Source organism: Bos taurus, chromosome 7 (genome assembly GCF_002263795.3).
Source record: "Bos taurus isolate L1 Dominette 01449 registration number 42190680 breed Hereford chromosome 7, ARS-UCD2.0, whole genome shotgun sequence".
Classification (NCBI taxonomy): Eukaryota; Metazoa; Chordata; class Mammalia; order Artiodactyla; family Bovidae; genus Bos; species Bos taurus.
In genome coordinates this window covers 55,255,975-55,276,227 of record NC_037334.1, presented here as the reverse complement: position 1 = coordinate 55,276,227, position 20,253 = coordinate 55,255,975, and the positions used below count along the sequence as shown (strand labels likewise).

The following is a 20,253-nucleotide window of genomic DNA, read 5'->3' as shown; positions in this document are numbered from 1 at the left end:
GTCAGGACTAAGGCCCACCAGGGTTCTCTGTCCATGGAAATTTCCAGGCAAGATTACTGGATCGAGTTGCCATTTCCTCCTCCAGGGGATCTTCCCAACCCAGGGATGGAACCCCAAGTCTCCTATGTCTCCTGTATTGGCAGGCAGATTCTTTACCACTGAGCAGATGGTACATACATCAATCAATTATCAAATTATTTGTAGAAGGTGATAAATTACATAATTGAATGAGCAATTTCAGAAATTCTTTATGGAGCATAAAATCTCAAAGGGTAGCTTCTCTTCTCTTTCTAAAGTATACTCCTTTTTTTTTTTTTTTTAATAGTTTATGTCTTTTTGTTATTTTGTTTGCAGGAAATATGTTTCTTTTTATTTCTTTATTTTTGTTTGTCTCATTTGGGGTTAGTGTGTGTATCTGTGTTTCCACGGTCTACAAAGCAATTATTCTGAAGTTCAGTCGCTCAGTCGTGTCCGACTCTTTGCGACCCCATGGACTGCAGCACGCCAGCGCCCCCTGTACATCACAAACTCCCGGAGTCCACCCAAACCCATGTCCACTGAGTCTGTGATGCCATCCAACCATCTCATCCTCTGTTGTCCCCTTCTCCTCCTGCCCTCAATCTTTCCCAGCATCAGGGTCTTTTCAAATGAGTCAGCTCTTCGCATCAGGTGGCCAAAGTGTTGGAGTTTCAGCTTCAACATCAGTCCTTCCAATGAAGTAGTAAGCAACAATTGCTGTGCCTGCGCCTTTCTGCCTCCACCGCTAACAAGCTTGCCAGAAGTTTTCCCCTCTTTCCGTATGTCCGCCACGGAATTAGTTGGCCGATACTGCGCATGCTCCACAGCGCATTTACCGCCCCGCTAACCCCCACCCCCCGCCCTCCGCCCTCCGCCCTCCGCCCTCCAACCTCCAACCCGAGCCCAAAGTCTGCCAACACGCCTGCGCGAGCGGGCGTGCCCCGGAAGCAGTTCTTTGCCCTTCTGACACGTAGCAACCGGTCCGGTACAGGGTCCTTAGCTGAGTTTGGGGGGCTTGGGGGGCTACCAGAGCTACCGCCGCCGCCGCTGCCTCCCCGTTTGGTGAGTGCCCAGTTCTGTGGCATGATGTTCGATTTCTCCCCGCACCTGGGAAGGGCGGCTCCTGGCCGCCGCTTGGCGCCGCGCCCGGGTCCTTTCTCTCCGACCCTCCCTCCCTTTCGGGCCTTGCTGACGCGGATCCTGCGAGACTGTGTGCATTCCCGGCCGGCCCAGGCCTTATTTTGCAAAGAGGCTGTCGTGTTTTAAGCTGTAAAGCCCTATCCCGAGGTGACGAATCATCTTTGTTGGTGGTGGTATTTTAGACCCCACAGAACCACCCGCCCCCCTCCCCCCGCCCGCCTCCCGCATCGCCACCCCTATCCAGGGCTTAATCAGCCTCTCGAAGTGGAGGTGTCTTCCTGGGCCTTGACTTAGAGACATTTCTTTAGCACACCCCACCCCGCGACCCACCTTCCAAATGCTGCAACCCTAAATTCTAGAAGAATTATTTGCCGCCTTCTGAGGGTATTCGCTTAAGTAAATTGTCTGGATCGAATTCAGGAGGTCCTTGGGCATAAACTGTCTTTGCCATTTCTTTTCTGTTGCAGATCATTTGCAATGTCAGGCTTTGATAATTTAAACACGGATTTCTACCAGACAAGTTACAGCATCGATGACCAGTCACAGCAGTCCTACGATTATGGAGGAAGTGGAGGACCCTATAGCAAGTAACATTTCAACTTTGACCATTTGTTTTGTCGAGATTGCAGTGAAAGCACCTACCCTGAATGTTTGGTTCTGCCTAATACTGAATGTGGGAACAAGTTGCTTATCAGGAATGTGACGTTTCATACATAATCCTCCTGCCTCCGGAGAGATCTTGACACTTGTTTGGGTCGGACGACATTATCCTCTTTAGAATTTGGTGTTTTCTGCAAAATACTCACATGTGCCATGAGTGGCAAAATAGATTGTTTGAAGAACCTTTTTCTAGTACAGTATTTGAACATCATTTAGGGTACGGGTAGGAGTGTAAAGTAGCTAGAGATAGGCTGTTTAGACCACAAGAGTAGTTAAAAATTAAAATCTTTTGACAGCTTCGTTAGTAGTTAAATCAGTCCAGTTTTCAGAGTGTATCGATTGTTAACTGAAAGCACCCAGTGACGCTGTTGAACAGTGTAAGCTCCCTACTATGATTCATCAGGTAGTTTTCATATAGCAACTGATAATCACTTTTATTACTTCTCACACCAAAACTTTTGGTCAGTCAGTACTCGCAACTTTCCAGTTGCAGATTGAAGGAGGGAGGCGCAGGGTCAGAGACTCAAAACCTTCCAGTCCTGAACTGTTGAAAAAACAAAAACAACAACAAAAAATGTATTTTTTCCATAGTTTCTGGTGTTTGTGGAGGGGGAGGGGAAAGGAAGGGTTTTTACCAGTCTCTTCTAGGACATCATATTCTTAGTTTCTTGTGTGTTCATTCTTTCAGTCATGTCCAACTCTTTACAGCCCCATGGACTGTAGCCCACCAGGCACTTCTGTCCATGGGACCTCCCCGGCAAGGACACTGAAGTGAGTTACCATTTCCATCCTAGTTTCTTCGGTCATTAAGATTAACCTTCTCAGCCTCCCTTTTAGTGAAGGAGTTTCTTATACCAGGGTTACTTAACCATTTTTAGATGGTCCAGGATCCCTTAGAGAATCTGAACCAAACTAGGGGCCTGTTTCTGAGAAATCCACGTTTGCAGTCAGACATCTGTATTAATGTGTGTATAACGTCCAGACGGTTCATGTGTTAACTAATGTGCATATGGACCCTGAATTAAAAACCATGAAGACTGTCCCAGGATGAGGGCATGTAAAGGGTGTGTATCTAGTCTGAAAGAAGCATTAGTATTAGGTCGTCTTGAAATTAACACAGTGTGGTTTGTCTTGTATAGGCTATACTTTTTACAAAAGCAAAAACAAAAGAAACCTGGAATCTGCTTATTTTGGTACATTGTAAAGCTTTTTTCCGCTAAAACTTAACACAGTAAACAGTGGAAGTGAGCATGTAAATAATAATCTCTATCTCTGAATCACTTTTTCTTCTTTCTGTTAATTCTAAATTACATAATACCATTGACGGTTTATCTCTTTTTATCAGTTAATTGGTCAGGATTGGAGAAAATCTGTTGAGAAATCTCCATTCATTTACCTAAATATGTATTTTTTTGTGATTGTTCAGTGTATGACAGGGCAGATTAATGTAAGAATGGCTGGAGTGCTGCAATAGGGCTTTGGAAAACCTGTCTCTGTATGTGGACCTGGGTGTATTTTTAACCATTGATATTGTTTAAACTCAACAGAATTATTCCACTTAGATTTCAAGTGAAAATGTATCTCTGCCTTTCTTATGTTTCTATCTTTCTGTCCTTGTTAGCATCTCTCAAAGGTGTAACTTATCGTCTCTGTACACTTAGCATCTCACTTCAGTTCTCCATAGAGCAGTTGTTTTAGATATGCTGTTGCTAACTATGCTTACAGTTCCATCTCAGCAAAAATCATGTACTGCTAAGCATTGCTTCAGTGCTTGTAAAGAAGTTTTATTCCAGGTGCTTATATAAATGTTACTGCCAATTAATAAATACGAATTTATAGATATTGCTGAGAAAAATAAGACAAGTGTGTTAGCAGTAATAACTGAGTTTCTGAACTTTAAGAGTAATTGAGCTCTTCTTTATTGAGCCTTCAATTGGATCTGCCCCTTAATGACATTTTTATGTTTATCTCAGTTTATCAAATAATACTTTGTTACGTCAACTAGGTAACAAAGGTCAGCTAACTTTTCTCTCTCTCTGTGGATGAAAATGCAGGTTCAGGTATAATCTGACTTGAATTGTCTTCAAGTTTGACTTGGGTTATTATTAGTTCATAGTTCTACATTTGCCCTATGAAGTCAATTTTAACATTTTGCATAGTTTCCACTATGGGTACTTTACATTCATATAACAAAAAATAAACCCAAAAAATAAAAGGACCTTTGATCTCAATTTGCTGAGTTTTATGAACATCTTATTAGACATTGTATTATATATATGTATATGAAATATATAGAAATACCAACTATGTATTTTTTAAAGCACTGAAAGCTAGTATTTTTTCGTCTTTAACTGATAATACCTTTATGGACTACCTATGGATTTTGATCAGCTTAAGTTGTCAACCCAGTATGTTAAGAGGCTTTGTCTTTGTTGTTGATACTGAGTGCTTATGAGGGCATTGGTTTCATCTGCTACTTTTCCTGCTGTAGAAGTGTTGATTTAGTCTGTAAAGGTCATGTCTACCATATTATGTTTTAGTTTAAAATGAGTAGGAGTGAGTCAGGAATTTTCCTGAGCAGATCCTGCCGGAAAAGGGAAAGTATAAAATTCCATGGTATTGTCTTTCATTTGATGAAGGAATAATAGTGCCACATTTAAAGCTCTTATTTGCTTGCATTATTTCTCTTCCTTACATGAAATTTATGGGTCTGTATCAGTGGTTCTGAAGTGTTGTCTACAGATCCCAGAGTGTCCTTGAGATCCTTCCAGGAGGTTTTGAAAGATCAAAACTGTTTTTGTAATAGTAGTGAGACATTTTGATCTTCCGTGGTGGCTCAGATGGTGAAGAAGCTGCCTGCAATGCCAGAGACCCAGGTTCGATCCCTGGGTCGGCAAGGTCCTCTGGAGAAGGACATGGCTACCCACTCTAGTACTCTTGCCTGGAGGATCCCCACGGACAGAGGAGTCTGGAGGACTACAGTCCATGGGGTCGCAAAGTGGGACATGACTGAGTGGTTAACACACACACAGTGAGACATTTTATACCTTTTTAGGTGTGTTGGCATTTGCACTGATGTTGCAAAAGCAATGATTGGTAAAACTGCTGGTACCTAAATGTGAATCAAGACAGTGGCATCAAATTGTTCTAGTAATCATTGTATTCTTTATCACATACTTGTTGGGGGTGAGTGAAGCCATTTCATGTAAAGATATCCTTGGTGAAGCTGTGAGAATTATTGTTTTAAATCCTGACCCTTGACCCTGACCCATATACATTTTTAAAATGTTCTATGTGACAAAATGGGAAACAGTTCTAAAGCACTTCTACTTCATACTAAAGTATAATAATTATCTCTAGGGAAAGCACCTATGCAGTTTTGAGTCACAAGCTGAATCAGCCACTTTTTCATGGAAACCTTTTTTTGGAAAGAACAGCTGACAGACAAACTATGGTTATTCAGACTTGAATAATTTCTCAAAAATGAATGAAGTGACCTGTTACTTCAAGGAAAGCAGTTGACAGTATGTGGGGCCAATGATCAGATTCACATTTTCAGGCAAAAATAAGCATTTTGAAAAACTTGTATCCATCACTGTGAACTTGTCAGCTTCCCAGTAATTATTTTCTGATGAGATCAGTGATAATATTAACAAATATAATTTATATACATATATTTCATATTAAGTGAGTCTATATTTGGAACATCTGCATAACTCATATTAATATTTTCTAAATGGCCAAGGCATGATGTTACAAAATTATATACATGAGTAAAGAAAGGATCCAGTCAAAGTACAAGACAGTTCATTAACATTCTTTCCAGTTGCCACATTGCAAGTTAAGTTTAAAAAACTATGACTTTGCTCTGTGCTTTGATGTATCAGAAAGAATATTAATGATAATCTGAAAAGATTTCACTCTATTTTCCAACCACATGTCTGCAACAATAGATTTTCTTCAGATACTTCAAGTAAATGGTACATCACACAACAGAATGATTACAGAGGCAAATATAAGAATTTTCAGCTGCCTTGAAAAAGCTTTTTCATTTAAAAAAGTTTATGGTAACATATAATAGATTTAATCTTACTTTAACATGTTAATAAGTATTTTAAACATTTCTGTTTTAATTTCTAAAATGAAAAAATATTGATAGATGTTACCCACATAAAAAATTTTAGGAGTTCTCAATAACAAATTTTAAGAGTATAATGGGTTCTAAGATCAAGGAGTTTGAGAACCATGGGTTTATGTCATTCTTTTTGTTTTTTCTCTTGCATACACATTTATATTCTCTGTCTTTCTCTCCCTGAAGAAAGAGAATAAAATACAATCTGTTTATGCAGATTGTACAAACCTCCATATGGAGCTTTTCTACTTGTTCCATGAACTCTGAGGTGAATTTATGATACATTCTTAGAGAGATGGCACTATAGCATATTCTACTAAATTAGAAGATGTGTGCTCTTATCCTAATTCAGCCAGCTAGCCCCGTGGGGGTTGTGTGTGTATATGTGTGTGTATAAGTAAGTAAGTAAGTAAATAGTAATCAAAGTATTTGCATACCAAAATGACTGGGGAAATGCATATACAGAAAAAAAAATAACATTTTGATGTCAGGATTTGAAGGTGATTTTTATTACAGTTGTTATAAGAGTTAGCTACTGGAATTATAAAGTCTGGTTTTGAATCCTTGCACCACTGTGGATAACCCAAATATCAGTTTACACATTTTGGTAATGAAGAGGATGATAAAATTAACCTTCTAGAGTAGTGAGAATAATGTGAGGCAATTTACATTAAACACTTTACACAGTACTATTCAAAAAGTTATGATGTATGTTTTGGGAAATTTCCATAGCTATATATTATATATAACATTTTAGAGTTAATGAATTTCAACAAATAATAACTATATAGGATTTTTGTCTGAAAATTAAGTGTCTTACTTCACCTGTTTTTGGGTCCCTTTACCTATATAATTATGTATATAATGTATATGTATATAAAACACACGTATACTTAGATGTGCATGTATATTCTAAAAAGCATAGTCACAGTGGGTGCATATAATGTGTACTATTCTGCTTATTAGTTTTTTTTCTGTTTTAAAATTTTAATTTATTTATTTATGCGTTTTTTGGCCACACTGAATGGCATGCAGGCTCTTAGTTCTCTGACGAGGACGAGAGGTTGGAACCTGCACTGCAGTCTTAACCCCTGGACCACCAGAGGAGTTCCTGAATATTAGTGTTTTTTCTCCTCCACTAAATGTTTTTGATTATCATTTCTTTCGAGTACCTACAAAACTGCCTCATTCTGTTTAACAGATGCATAATAATCTATGCCCATGTCACAGTGTAGTTACAGATATATATTTATATTGTTTTGGTTTCTGTTTTTTGCCATTAAAATATTGCTGCAGTGCATTCTATCAGTATATTTTATAGCCAGAAAAATAATAGTATTTTTAAGCATGTATTGGACTAGCATGATAAGACAGAATATGAGCTATGTGTAGTTGAAATTTTAATTTATTCTTGGTTTTTTAAATTAATCAATTTTTGGTTGCACTGGATCTTCGTTGTTGCAGGTAGGCTTTCACTAGTTGCAGCGAGCAGGAGTTACTCTTTGTTGCAGTGCACGAACTTCTTACTGCGGTGGCTTCTCTGGTTGCAGAACACAGGCTCTGGGCACACTTGGGCTCAGTAGTTGAGGCCTGTGGGCCTAGTTGCTCTTCAGCACATTCAGTCTTCCCAGACCAGGGATCGAGCCCAGTATCCCCTGCATCAGCAGGCGAATCTCCCATCCTCTGTATCACCAAGGAATTCCACCTTTGATTTGATTTTAATCAAAATGTTCAGTTAATTTAAAAATTAGATTTAACTTTAAAATCTCAAGTAATAATGAGGTCATTAGGTTTTTATATTTTTGAAAAAGCGACTATAAATTTTTAAAGAGAATTAGAGACTAAAAGATCTCTAAGGCATCTCAGCTCTCATTTTTAAAATGTCTTACCTTTAAAATAATTCCTTCTTTATTTCTTACTGTGTAATTGAATTAGTCCCACTGATAGATAGGTCGTATTTTTCCAAACGTGGTGAAACAGATCATTAAAAGCTATTGCTTCAATATTCTTCTGTTCCACTTCAATATTCTTCAGTTTTTTTCATCACTAAAAAAGCCATAGCAAGGTCCGCTTCTAAAGTGTAAGATTTGTTACAGTACATAGCAACAGATATAATAAGTGTACATTTACTTTAAAAAATTAAAAGAACTAAATTAATTAACATAATTATGTTAATTATGTTCTGTTATATTCAGAAAGCTTTCACAAGAAAGATGCTTATTTTTCACTGTTTGAAATCGATGATTTTTCTTAAAGACGTTTAGGCACTTGCAAAAAATAACATACTCAAAAGCATTCCTTCTTCAGAACTCAGCTTTCTTTATAGTCCAACAGTCACATCCATACATGACTACTGGAAAAACCATAGCCTTGACATTTGTTGACAAAGTAATGTCTCTGCTTTTTAATATGCCCTCTAGGTTGGTCATAACTTTCCTTCCAGGGAGTAAGTATCTTTTTATATCATGGCTGCAGTCACCATCTGCAGTGATTTTGGAGCCAAAAAAATAAAATCTGCCACTATTTCCGCTGTTTCCCCATCTATTTGCCATGAAGTGATGGGACTGGATGCCATGATCTTAGTTTTCTGAATGTTGAGTTTTAAGCCACCTTTTTCACTCTCCTCTTTCACTTTTATCAAGAGGCTCTTTAGTTCTTTGCTTTCTGCCATAAAGGTGGTGTCATCTGCATATCTGAGGTGACTGATATTTCTCCTGGCAATCTTGATTCCAGTTTGTGCTTCTTCCAGCCCAGCGTTTCTCATGATGTACTCTGCATATAAGTTAAATAAGCAGGGTGATAATATACAGCCTTGACATACTCCTTTCCCTATTTGGAACCAGTCTGTTGTTCCATGTCCATTTCTAACTGTTGCTTCTTGACTTGCATACATATTTCTCAAGAGGCAGGTTAGGTGGTCAGGTAGTCCCATCTCTCAAATTTTCCACAGTTGGTTGTAAACCACACAGTCAAAGGCTTCGGCATAGTCAATAAAGCAAAAGTAGATGTTTTTCTGGAACTCTCTTGCTTTTTTGATGATCCAGCAGATGTAGGTAACTTGATCTCTGGTTCCTCTGCCTTTTCTAAAACCAGCTTGAATATCTGGAATTTCACAGTTCACATCCTGTTGAAGCCTGGCTTGGAGAATTTTGACCATTACTTTACTAGCGTGTGAGATTACTGCAATTATGCGGTAGTTTGAATATTCGTTGGCATTGCCTTTCTTTGGCATTGGAATGAAAACTGACCTTTTCCAGTCCTATGGCCACTGCTGAGTTTTCCCAATTTGCTGGCATATTGAGTGCAGCACTTTCACAGCATCATCTTTGTAGGATTTGAAATAGCTCAACTGGAATTCCATCACCTCCACTAGCTTTGTTCATAGTGATGCTTCTGAAGGCACACTTGACTTCACATTCCAGGATGTCTGGCTCTAGGTCAGTGATCACACCATTGTGATCATCTGGGTCATAAAGATCTTTTCGGTACAGTTTTTCTGTGTATTCTTGCCACCTCTCCTTAATATCTTCTGCTTCTGTTAGGTCCATACCATTTCTGTCCTTTATTGAGCCCATCTTTGCATGAAATGTTCCCTTGATATCTCTAATTTTCTTGAAGAGATCTGTAGTCTTTCCTATTCTATTGTTTTCCTCTATTTCTTTGCATTGACTGCTGAGGAAGGCTTTCTTATCTCTCCTTGCTATTCTTTGGAGCCCTGCCTTCAAATGGGTATATCTTTCCTTTTCTCCTTTGCTTTTCACTTCTCTTCTTTTCTCAGCTATTTGTAAGGCCTCCTCAGCCATTTTGCTTTTCTGCATTTCTTTTTCTTGGGGATGGTCTTGGTCCCTGTCTCCTGTACAATGTCATGAACCTCCATCCATAGTTCATCAGGCACTCTATCAGATCTAGTCGTTTAAATCTATTTCCCACTTCCACTGTATAATCATAAGGGATTTGATTTAGGTCATACCTGAATGATCTAGTGGTTTTCCCTACTTTCTTCAATTTCAGTCTGAATTTGGCATTAAGGAGTTCATGGTCTGAGCCACAGTCAGCTCCCGGTCTTGTTTTTGCTGACTGTATAGAGCTTCTCCATCTTTGGCTACAAAGAATCTCATCAATCTGATTTCGGTGTTGACCATCTGGTGACGTCCATGTGTAGAGCATTCTCTTGTGGTGTTGGAAGAGGGTGTTTGCTATGATCATTGCATTCTCTTAGCAGAACTGTATGAGCCTTTTCCCTGCTTCATTCTGTACTCCAAGGCCAAATTTGCCTCCATGTGTTTCTTGACTTCCTGCTTTTGCATTCCAGTCCCCTATAATGAAAAGGACATCTTTTTTGGGTGTTAGGTCTAAAAGGTCTTGTAGGTCTTCATAGAACCGTTCAACTTCAGCTTCTTCAGCGTTACTGGTCGGGGCATAGACTTGGATTACCCTGATATTGAATGGTTTGCCTTGGAAACGAACAGAGATCATTCTGTTGTTTTTGAGATTGCATCCAAGTACTGCATTTTGGACTCTTTTATTGACCATGATGGCCACTCCATTTCTTCTGAGGGATTCCTGCCTGCAGTAGTACATACAATGGTCATCTGAGTTAAATTCACCCATTCCAGTCCATTTCAGTTCGCTGATTCCTAGAATGTCGACATTCACTCTTGCCATCTCTTGTTTGACCACTTCCAATTTGCCTTGATTCATGGACCTGACATTCCAGGTTCCTATGCAATATTGCTCTTCACAGCATCGGACCTTGCTTCTATCACCAGTCACATCCACAGCTGGGTATTGTTTTTGCTTTGGCTCCGTCTCTTCATTCTTTCTGGAGTTATTTCTCCACCGATCTCCAGTAGCATGTTGGGCACCTACCAACCTGGGGAGTTCATCTTTCAGTGTTCTATCTTTTTGCCTTTTCATACTGTTCATGGGGTTCTCAAGGCAAGAGTACTGAAGTGGTTTGCCATTCCCTTCTCCAGTGGACCACATTTTGTCAGAACTCTCTACCATGACCCATCTGTCTTGTTGTAGATAATTACCTTGATCTTAGTAGTTAATTTCAACCACCATTTATAAAAACTGGCAAAGTAGATATTCTGGAAATTGCATGACATTTCCTGCCTGTCAGGGATATCAGATTTGGGTGTTGACATAATTCTGAGGCATGTTTACTTTACTTGGCTTTTTAGACAGTATGCTGGCTATGACTACTCGCACCAAGGCCGGTTTGTCCCCGCAGACATGATGCAGCCACAACAGCCATACACCGGGCAGATTTTCCAGCCAACTCAGACATATACTCCAACTACACCTCAGCCATTCTATGGAAACAACTTTGAGGATGAACCACCTTTATTAGAAGGTACAGTTGGTTGCAACTCTTGATAGTACTCTATAATATCCAGATGGTGAAAGTAAATCTTTGTTTGGAGGAATTCCTCTTGTCTTTAAAAGAATAAGGTTGTAGGAAAAAGGTTTCTACTAAGTGACTCATTTCAAACAACACTGAGCCAGAAAGAACCAGATTTTTTTAATAGATCTTTATATTAGTGATAATAAAGTATGTCAGTATGTGAGCAAAGTAACCTTTGGAAGATAACCTTTGGAAGTCCAGTGAAAGCTATGCATACTCTTCTCAGAAAAATGCACATATATACATAGAAGACATAGTTTTGTATACGTTTTCGCAGGGCCTCCTGTGTTTCTGAAGCCCCGGATATAGAGCCCTTTACTATGAATGCTGTCTGTGTATTCTTTGCTATAAAGTCATAGCTCACAGTGTCTGATTCATTATGTCCTTACCTTCTTCTAACACCAAACCAGAGATTTGATATTTGTGGAATAAGCACTGTAATCAGTAAAGATGGATTGAGGACTCACTAAAATAATATCATCTGATGTTGCTAGATCACTTTTTTGATACTGGTTGTTTCATTTTCTTTTTTCACCCTGTTACAACATAAATTCTGGTAAACTGAAAGTATATCACAAATCCTAATTGACTTTCTTATTTTCTTTTTCTTTAGAATTGGGTATCAATTTTGACCACATCTGGCAAAAAACACTCACAGTTTTACACCCCTTGAAGGTAGCAGATGGCAGCATCATGAATGAGACTGATTTGGCAGGACCAATGGTTTTTTGCCTTGCTTTTGGAGCTACATTGTTACTGGTAAGATTCTAGTTGGAACTCTCAGTGTGAGATTAAAGAATGGAATTTAAATATTCCACCAAGAGCCTTTATTAAGACTTTTCTTTTACATCAAGTTTTGATGTGTCTTAAAAGGTGTTGAATTTTTAAGTTTATACATATTTGTCACTTCACCATTGATAATATGGTATATTTAGAAATCATTTCTTGTTCTAATAAGTGGTCCAATTATTAGGGAAAATTGTTAATAAATAACATGTAGCTTTAGTCGCTCATCAGAATTCCTTTTTTTTTTAAGTTGTCCTTGAGTAGTGTTTTGTTGCATAAGTGCTGGTCTTTCCTATATATTATTTTAATATTTAATGAATAAATAAAAGACAAGAAGCTTTAGTCTCTGTCTCTCATCTCTCTAAGAATATTGAAGCATATTGAAAATGAGAAATTGTAAATATAATTGTTAATGTTTGTTTTATTTTATCTTATGTCCTCTTCTGAATTAGAAGAGAGAAACAATATAATGAATTAAAGATGGAACTTTTAGTCAGAAAAGCTAGGCATGAACTCAGTGCTTCTAATCTGCCCTTGATTTCACCCTTCACTTCCCTCTGATAAATAATCATGTGTGCCTCCCACCTAACAAGGTTGTTTTGGAGATTAAGACAGGTTATATGAGAATACTTTTCAAGGTACCGGGAGTTGGTGATGGACAGGGAGGCCTGGCGTGCTGTGATTCATGGGGTCGCAAAGAGTCGGACACGACTGAGCAACTGATCTGATTCAAAGTTTTAATGCATTGTACCCGGTGTCAGATTTTATTATTATTAATAAACCTTTTTAAACTTTTACACTCTTAATCAGATATTTACAAACAAGTATTGATTCTAACAAAAATCCCAGGGAGTTTTCCATTAATGTAATCTGTAGAGGTATTTTCATAATTGAGTTTCATATGTCAGATGTGTGACAAACCAGAACTTTTTAAAGGCTTTTCCACAGACTGATTTTAGTGATAGCATGACCTAAATGCAGTGTTTGTTCACTTAGTGTGACTAAGAGTACTAACTCCAATTAAGCTCATGTTTATTGTCCTAAGATTGTTTAGTGATGTCTTTTGTAAGAGCAGAAAATTTTTAAAGTTTTTGCTTGTTTGTCAGAGAACTGTATAAAGCAACCAACAATTTGGAAAAAGAATGAAAGAAGAAATATCTTCCATTATATTCCTCTTGCTCAGTAGTTAATCACTTTACTTTTCTCCTCCCCTCCCCACAGAACCCTGGCTCCCTGCTTATCCTGGCTTCCTTTCTCCTAATTCCTTTAACACCCATATAAAGTCAATGATAGGAGAAGGCAGTGGCAACCCACTCCAGTACTCTTGCCTGAAAAATCCCACGGACTCTTGCCTGAAAAAACCCCGGTAGGCTGCAGTCCATGGGGTCGTTAAGAGTCGGACACAACTGAGCGACTTCACTTTTGCTTTTCACTTTCACGCATTGGAGAAGGAAATGGCAACCCACTCCATTGTTTTTGCCTGGAGAATCCCAGGGACAGGGGAGCCTGGTGGGCTGCTGTTTCTGGGATCGCACAAAGTCGGACACAACTGAAGCGACTTAGCAGCAGCAGCAGCAAAGTCAATGATGAAATTATTTCTGCTGTTAAAACGATTATGACCATATCTGCCAATGAAAATAAGTTGTTTCAGGGCAATTTTGGTGGAGTTGGGTGTGTTCAAGTGATATTAGCTACTATCCAAATATTTTAATGACTTTCCATCTTGTTTGGGTAGTTTATTTGCTTAAAATCAGCCAGATTTCTTTTTAGAAATCTATGACTTGAGGTGATTCTACAATGGTTTTATATCTTTATTTGTTGAATTCTATGCCAAAGTCAAATGGTAGCTAGAAAATGAAATCCTGAGTATCTGTGTGTTGAGAGGTGGGTACTTTAAATTTCTTAAGAAAGAGAAAAGGCAGTCTGCTCACTGTTTTACTTCCCTATATAAAGAATAGACACCTCTGTGGATTTTAATCCTCACAAATTAAATCTCTTCTACAAGTACCATTTTAGGTGAAAGAAGCCCAAAGTAACTTTCTTTGCCCTCTAACATGTCATCTTTTTGTTACCCATAGGCTGGGAAAATCCAGTTTGGCTACGTATATGGGATCAGTGCAATTGGATGCCTAGGAATGTTTTGTTTATTGAACTTAATGAGTATGACTGGTGTTTCATTTGGTTGTGTGGCAAGTGTCCTTGGATATTGTCTTCTTCCTATGATCCTGCTTTCCAGCTTCGCAGTGATATTTTCTTTGCAGTAAGTACTGATCTTTATTTTGGGAGTTGATTGACCAATTCTGTGTAATAGAATTTAGTTCACTATCAGTTGGAGGTAAATCACTGATTCAGTAAACAAATAGTGGCTGTTATAAATGAAGACTGTGTTACATACTTTTCAGTGATGAAAATGGAAGTGAGAATAAATTTAAAAATCATTTATACCATCTCTGCTTTCCATATCATAAGGAATTTCAGTAGTTTTAGGTAAACTTACCAGTGTCCATAAACAAACTGAACACAGGTGATTGTTAGCTTAAATATTGCATGGAAGAGATCAGGTTGTTAAAATTATACTTACCTTCTCTTTGATTTTTTTTTAATATCTCATTTCTTAACTATATCAGGCATATACTAAGTGAATGAATAATAAATGCATATTCTCTATTTAGAAGCTTCTTAACTAAAACTGGAACTTTTTATGTCAAGAGACTGTTTCTAGCCTACTGTGTTCTCAAATATCCTTGTACACAACTTTAAAGTTGTGTTATTTTAAAATAATACTTTAAGTAAGGATTAAAGAGAGGGGTATATATTACTGCTCATAAAGTTGCTTCTCATGGCCAGTGCACAGATGCTCTCTCAGTAGTTCAGTCCCCTCCTCTGGCTAGTGCTGGAGGAAAGATTGAGCTTTGTTATACCTAGAGTGGAAAAGAAGGCATAGGAGAAGAGTATGTATCAGCTGATACTAGAGATTTGGAAGGGTGATGGCCTCACAGTGTCCCTGTTTTGGATGCAAATGCTTCAGATTTTCAGTGTAGAAACTGCTTCACTCTTCTCATTTGTTAAAATTGATATGTTTATATTTGAATTTTAAAGACAGTGTTTCTACTAAAACAGTGTTTTCCAGCCAGGGGCAGTTTTGCTACAGGGGGATACTTTGCAATGTCTGGAGATACTTTCAGTTGTCAGAACTCTGGAGGAGCAGGGGTACAATGGGTATTTTATGGCTAGAGGCCAGGGATGCTGCTGAATGTCCTAATGATGAACAGAACAGCCCTCACAGCAGCAGCACACACAGGCCAAATGTCAGTGCTGCCAAGTTTGAGAAATTGTGCTATATTAAGAAGCAAAATATGTTACAGATAAGCTTTCTATCACGTGAAATAACTGAATTAACTGAGATACATCAGCATTTCAAGAAAGATCTTGGTTATTTCTGTAGACATCTACATGTGATTTAATTTTTAAGTACTTAAGAATTGGTTATGGTAGTACTCTTACATAACTAATCTCATTTTCTGCTTTTTCTCTCCACTCTCCATTTTTCTTTGTCTGTTACAGAGGAATGGTAGGAATCATTCTTACTGCTGGAATTATTGGATGGTGTAGTTTTTCTGCTTCCAAAATTTTTATTTCTGCATTAGCCATGGAAGGACAGCAACTTCTAGTAGCATATCCCTGTGCTTTGTTATACGGAGTCTTCGCCCTAATTTCCGTTTTTTGAACTGAATTTATCTGGGATGTGGACATCATTGGGCCAAATAACAAAAAGGACTTTGAACTCTTCAACCGGACCAGCAAATGGCTACAGTGCAACTCTCATGCAGATCTAATGTTTGACTCTTGGAGCAGTGGAAGTAAAGAAGTATCTTTTGTTCATTTTTATAGAACTTTTGAATACTATATTGGATTTATGCAGTATGACTAGATTTAAAAGGTGTTTGTGCTTATGCAAATAAGAAGTGCTATTTCTTTCCTGTTCCTGCAGCCTTGGAAAACAACTATTTCCCTTGCTAATTGTATATCATGGTGTTTTTGATAGATTTTTATCAACTGTGGGAAACTAACCACAGAGCTGATATCTTAAAAACAATCCATAGTAGAGAAGACATAGGACTTATTGGAGAAATATTTTTCCAAGGAATTAGGAAAGAAAACTTGCCTGTCTTGTCAAGTCAGATGCAATTGAAGCAAAAAAGCAATCCCAATGTAAAGTTTTATGAGTTTGCACTTCAGAAATTTGACGTTCCTCTAAATTATCTCATGGAATTTTGGCTAAAATTCAGCAATACAGGTAGTTCACAGTCTACCTTATTGTAGGCATGGAATGTGAATATCTGTTTAAATATTAGCATTAACTAAAACACAGTGACCTAGACCGGCCACTTTAATGTTATAGTTGGATTTCCATGTTTCCCAGGAAAAAGATAATCACTAACCTTTTTTGAGGAAAATATTTAAAATGTCACGATTTCAGTATTGCAGTTCCCAGTGTAAAGTGCGTTTGATGCTTATTGATTAAAATTTTCCCAATTAATTTAAATGGTGTTGTTGAGTTTACTTTTGTCAAACCAAGATTTTCGGTGTACCATTTAATTTAATTAGGCTCTGGTTTTGACTTGTATTCCCAATTTATTCTAAGCTTTAAGAATAGTGGTCATCTAGTGTAGAATCAAAAAAAAAAGTGAGATTAAACAAAAAGCAGTTTGTTTTGAGTTACAACATTATTTTCTTGTATTAAACTTCATTAATGTTGTCATGCTCTTGTTTAAAAAATCTATAAGGAAATACTATATCTTGTGTACTGATTGGCTTTTTCTGGAGAAACTGCTTCTGATTTTGGACAAAGATCAGTTATGAGAAAGGTGCCCTATTGGGAGGAAGTATTGCCTTTTTTTTTTTTTTTTAAGAGGAGACTTTCAGACTAAAAAGAAATGCCAAGCTGACATGTTCTCAGTTCTTTTTTAGAGCTAGTTTTCAACCATAAAAGATTAAAATAATAAAAACATACTACTTATAAGAAGATCATGATTTCTGATCTCTGCAATTACATGAGTTTGTTTTTCTTCATTAATATTTAATCTTCTGGAGGGGTGGGTTTTGGCTCGGTTTTTAAGCTTATCAAATTGTTTTAGAATATTTTTATTACAGTCCTTGGATAGTGGTTTTTTTTTTTTTTTTTTTGCCTTTTTCAATTCATTTTATAAATGTAAACAATTCTTCCTAAGATAAATGTCATGGGTGCCTTCTGTTAGTATCCAGTTATTCCTAATGAAGAGGGTAGATGATGTGCTGGGTGTTAAAATCTTCCACTGTTGGTTAAACTTAAGACCATTAATCTTCAGCCAGATTCCCCAAATGAATCAAATTGTTTTCTTATTTTTTGCCACCACCTCCAACAAAATAACTTTTACCTTAAATCAGTGATGTAGAGATTTTTGTTGTTAGCTGTCTTTTATTTAACCCCCAAATAATCAGTTGCAAAACTATTTTATTATTAGCTATTTTGTCAAAACAGCTATACAGTGGAGTTGCCTTTGATGTAAGTAAGAGTTGAGCTCATGAAGAGTCATATGTAGCCAAAATTTCCCCTTTGTAAAACTCAAATCAAAAATACAGTATATATAGCCATATTTGTGCATACTTAAAAAACAGATATACTGTGTCTCAAGAATGCCATGTGGTAACTTTTTTCTACTGGTTCAGTTAAGTATCAGGAAGAGCATATGGTTTGCTTTTACACCCATTTTATGCCAAAACATGCTTGTACCTTTAAATACTGGAGATGCTCACAGCATTACTAAAAGCTTGCCTGTTCACTGTCTCTGAGTAAAACTGTCTGGGAGTGGAGTTTGCAGGTTCACTCACTCAAGCTAGTGTGTCGTTTATGCAAGCACGTGTATGCCAAGGACATGCAGTTGATTTTACATATAGTGTAAATGTGTATTTTACAACTTTGCTGTAATACTGCATTTACGAATGGATGTTTCAAGAGCTGTATAACAAAGCTTATAGAAATAGGCATTCTTTCGCCAGATATAGTCATGCAGATAATGAAAAATTCTGTAAATCTTTAAATATTAACTATCCTCGGATGCTACCCATCCAATCAAAGAGAATTGTTTAAAATATATCTAATGACTTGATATTGGATAGGATCTAAGTACTATGCATATGACATTTCACAACTCTAATAGGCATTGCTCAAAATATACTTATAAAATATACTAAATATTATCAAAACTAAGGACAATTACCTCTATAATGTTATCTTACAGGGTACTCTTATGCAATCATGGAGAATTATGGGCATCACGATAACATTTTGAGATCTGCTGTTTTCATATAGAGCAGGTCTAATGTAATGACTCAGACAGTGTGCTTAACTTGCCCTGTGGGAGGAAAAATATATAAGTGACACAGTGCTTGGCCTTTCATAAAGTGGGGCCAAAGGTTTTCCAAAAAACACAGCTTGGTACACAGATCATAGCATGAATAGAATAGCACTGGACCTTCCTTCAAAACTTTAGCTAGAGCAAGCTTCCTCCCCAAATCATGGCCCCAAGTGAAATTTATCCTCCCAAGTATCCACTAATTCATTTGGTAGTGTCAGATTCCAATTACTGGTCACCAAATGAACTCGTTTATTAAAAATCTTAATTTATTTGGGAAAAAAGCTTAAATTTATTTCTCAAGCTATTTGTATCTAATAATATGCTTATTTCAAAATAACTTTCAGAATGAAACATTTAGTATCAAGGTAAAAACATAAGTACCTTTTCAAATACAGTAATTAATAATGAGTTTCTTTTTTTCTTTTTAGGATGTATTTAGGGTTTGGGAAAAAGAATGGCAATAACAAGATATCAAGGTTGATTGGAAATACCATAAGGAAAAATTGGTTCCTATACTTTAATGAATAGATAAATATGATCTGTCATTCACTTGTCAAGTATATAGTGTTTCCTTTCTAACATCTTAAATAAAGCCTGTCCTCACCACTTTCTCCACAATGAAGACTCTTATTACTTTACACCACCAATGAAGAAATAATTGACTTTTAATCAACTTCAGCCACCATCCAAATTATTGAAGTCTGAATTTCAATACATTATTATTACTTGAATTTCAATAAGGTACTTTGTTCATGAATACTCTTTTTGTTACTGGGAAATAGGTAAAAAATAAAGCATTAGATATTAAATTATTGATTTCTAGAGATTGACAGATTACCTTGCCAAGTGCTTTATATTATTATTGTATAATTATCTCAGAGTAGGGACCTTCAAACCTGAAGAATGAAATCAAGACAATATGTAGTTCTCATTTTTGCATCACAGATAGGAATATTTCTTCTTGTCCATTAAGTTCCTAGTCTAGTTAATAAAGAACATTACCTGCTGATGGAGCACAGTGTCCCATGTTTATGCAAATAAATTTGAATGATTACATACTCAAATGAAAACTAATTAAACACAAAGCTGTTCTCCTAATTTAAAAGCACAATTACTTTCTTGAGCACATTAGGTTCTATTAGGTTCGGATGTTACATTTTTGTGTGAGTTTAATTATTAATTATTTAGGCTTACTTTGCATATATAATTTGTTCTTCCGTAACTGCTACTAAGTCTGCTGATTGCTTGTAGATCAATTAATTACATATTAAGGTTTTTTAAATAGCTTTGCAACATGTACAGCACGAAAGAAATTTTAAATATGAGAAAACAAAGGAAGTACTCAGTAGAAACATTTGAGATACTTGTAAATTTATACCTACCTAGCCTACTCTGATTCTCATAAAAGTAGAGAAAATAGTATGGTTATTTCATTTTTTCCTAGGTAAATATATTTTAAATGTCTTTATAAAATTTAGTGACACATTTACTTGCAGTTTCAGTTTTGTAGTTTTTTATAATATTGCAGGACTTTTTTTCTCTTGACCATCAGTGATCCCCAAAGACCTAATGTTTTATATGAGTTAATTTGCAAAATGCAAAATGTCTTTTTATTTCTTTTTCTGATTACACAGCATCATTATAATAAAAAGTAATAGCTCTATACAGCAATAAATAGAAATAATTCTTGATAAGATGTTTCAACATGG

At 36.8% G+C, this 20,253-nt stretch overlaps 1 protein-coding gene across 1 annotated transcript; it reads left to right on the top strand.

The window, feature by feature from the left end:
• The first annotated feature begins 961 nt into the window (after positions 1 to 961).
• On the top strand, positions 962 to 16,692 carry YIPF5 (Yip1 domain family member 5). Its single transcript, NM_001034543.1, is given in 6 exon segments — positions 962 to 1,080; positions 1,626 to 1,745; positions 11,137 to 11,309; positions 11,974 to 12,119; positions 14,225 to 14,406; positions 15,711 to 16,692. Coding segments are annotated over 5 exon segments (774 nt in total). The 5' UTR covers positions 962 to 1,080; positions 1,626 to 1,635; the 3' UTR covers positions 15,874 to 16,692.
• The last annotated feature ends 3,561 nt before the right edge of the window (positions 16,693 to 20,253 follow it).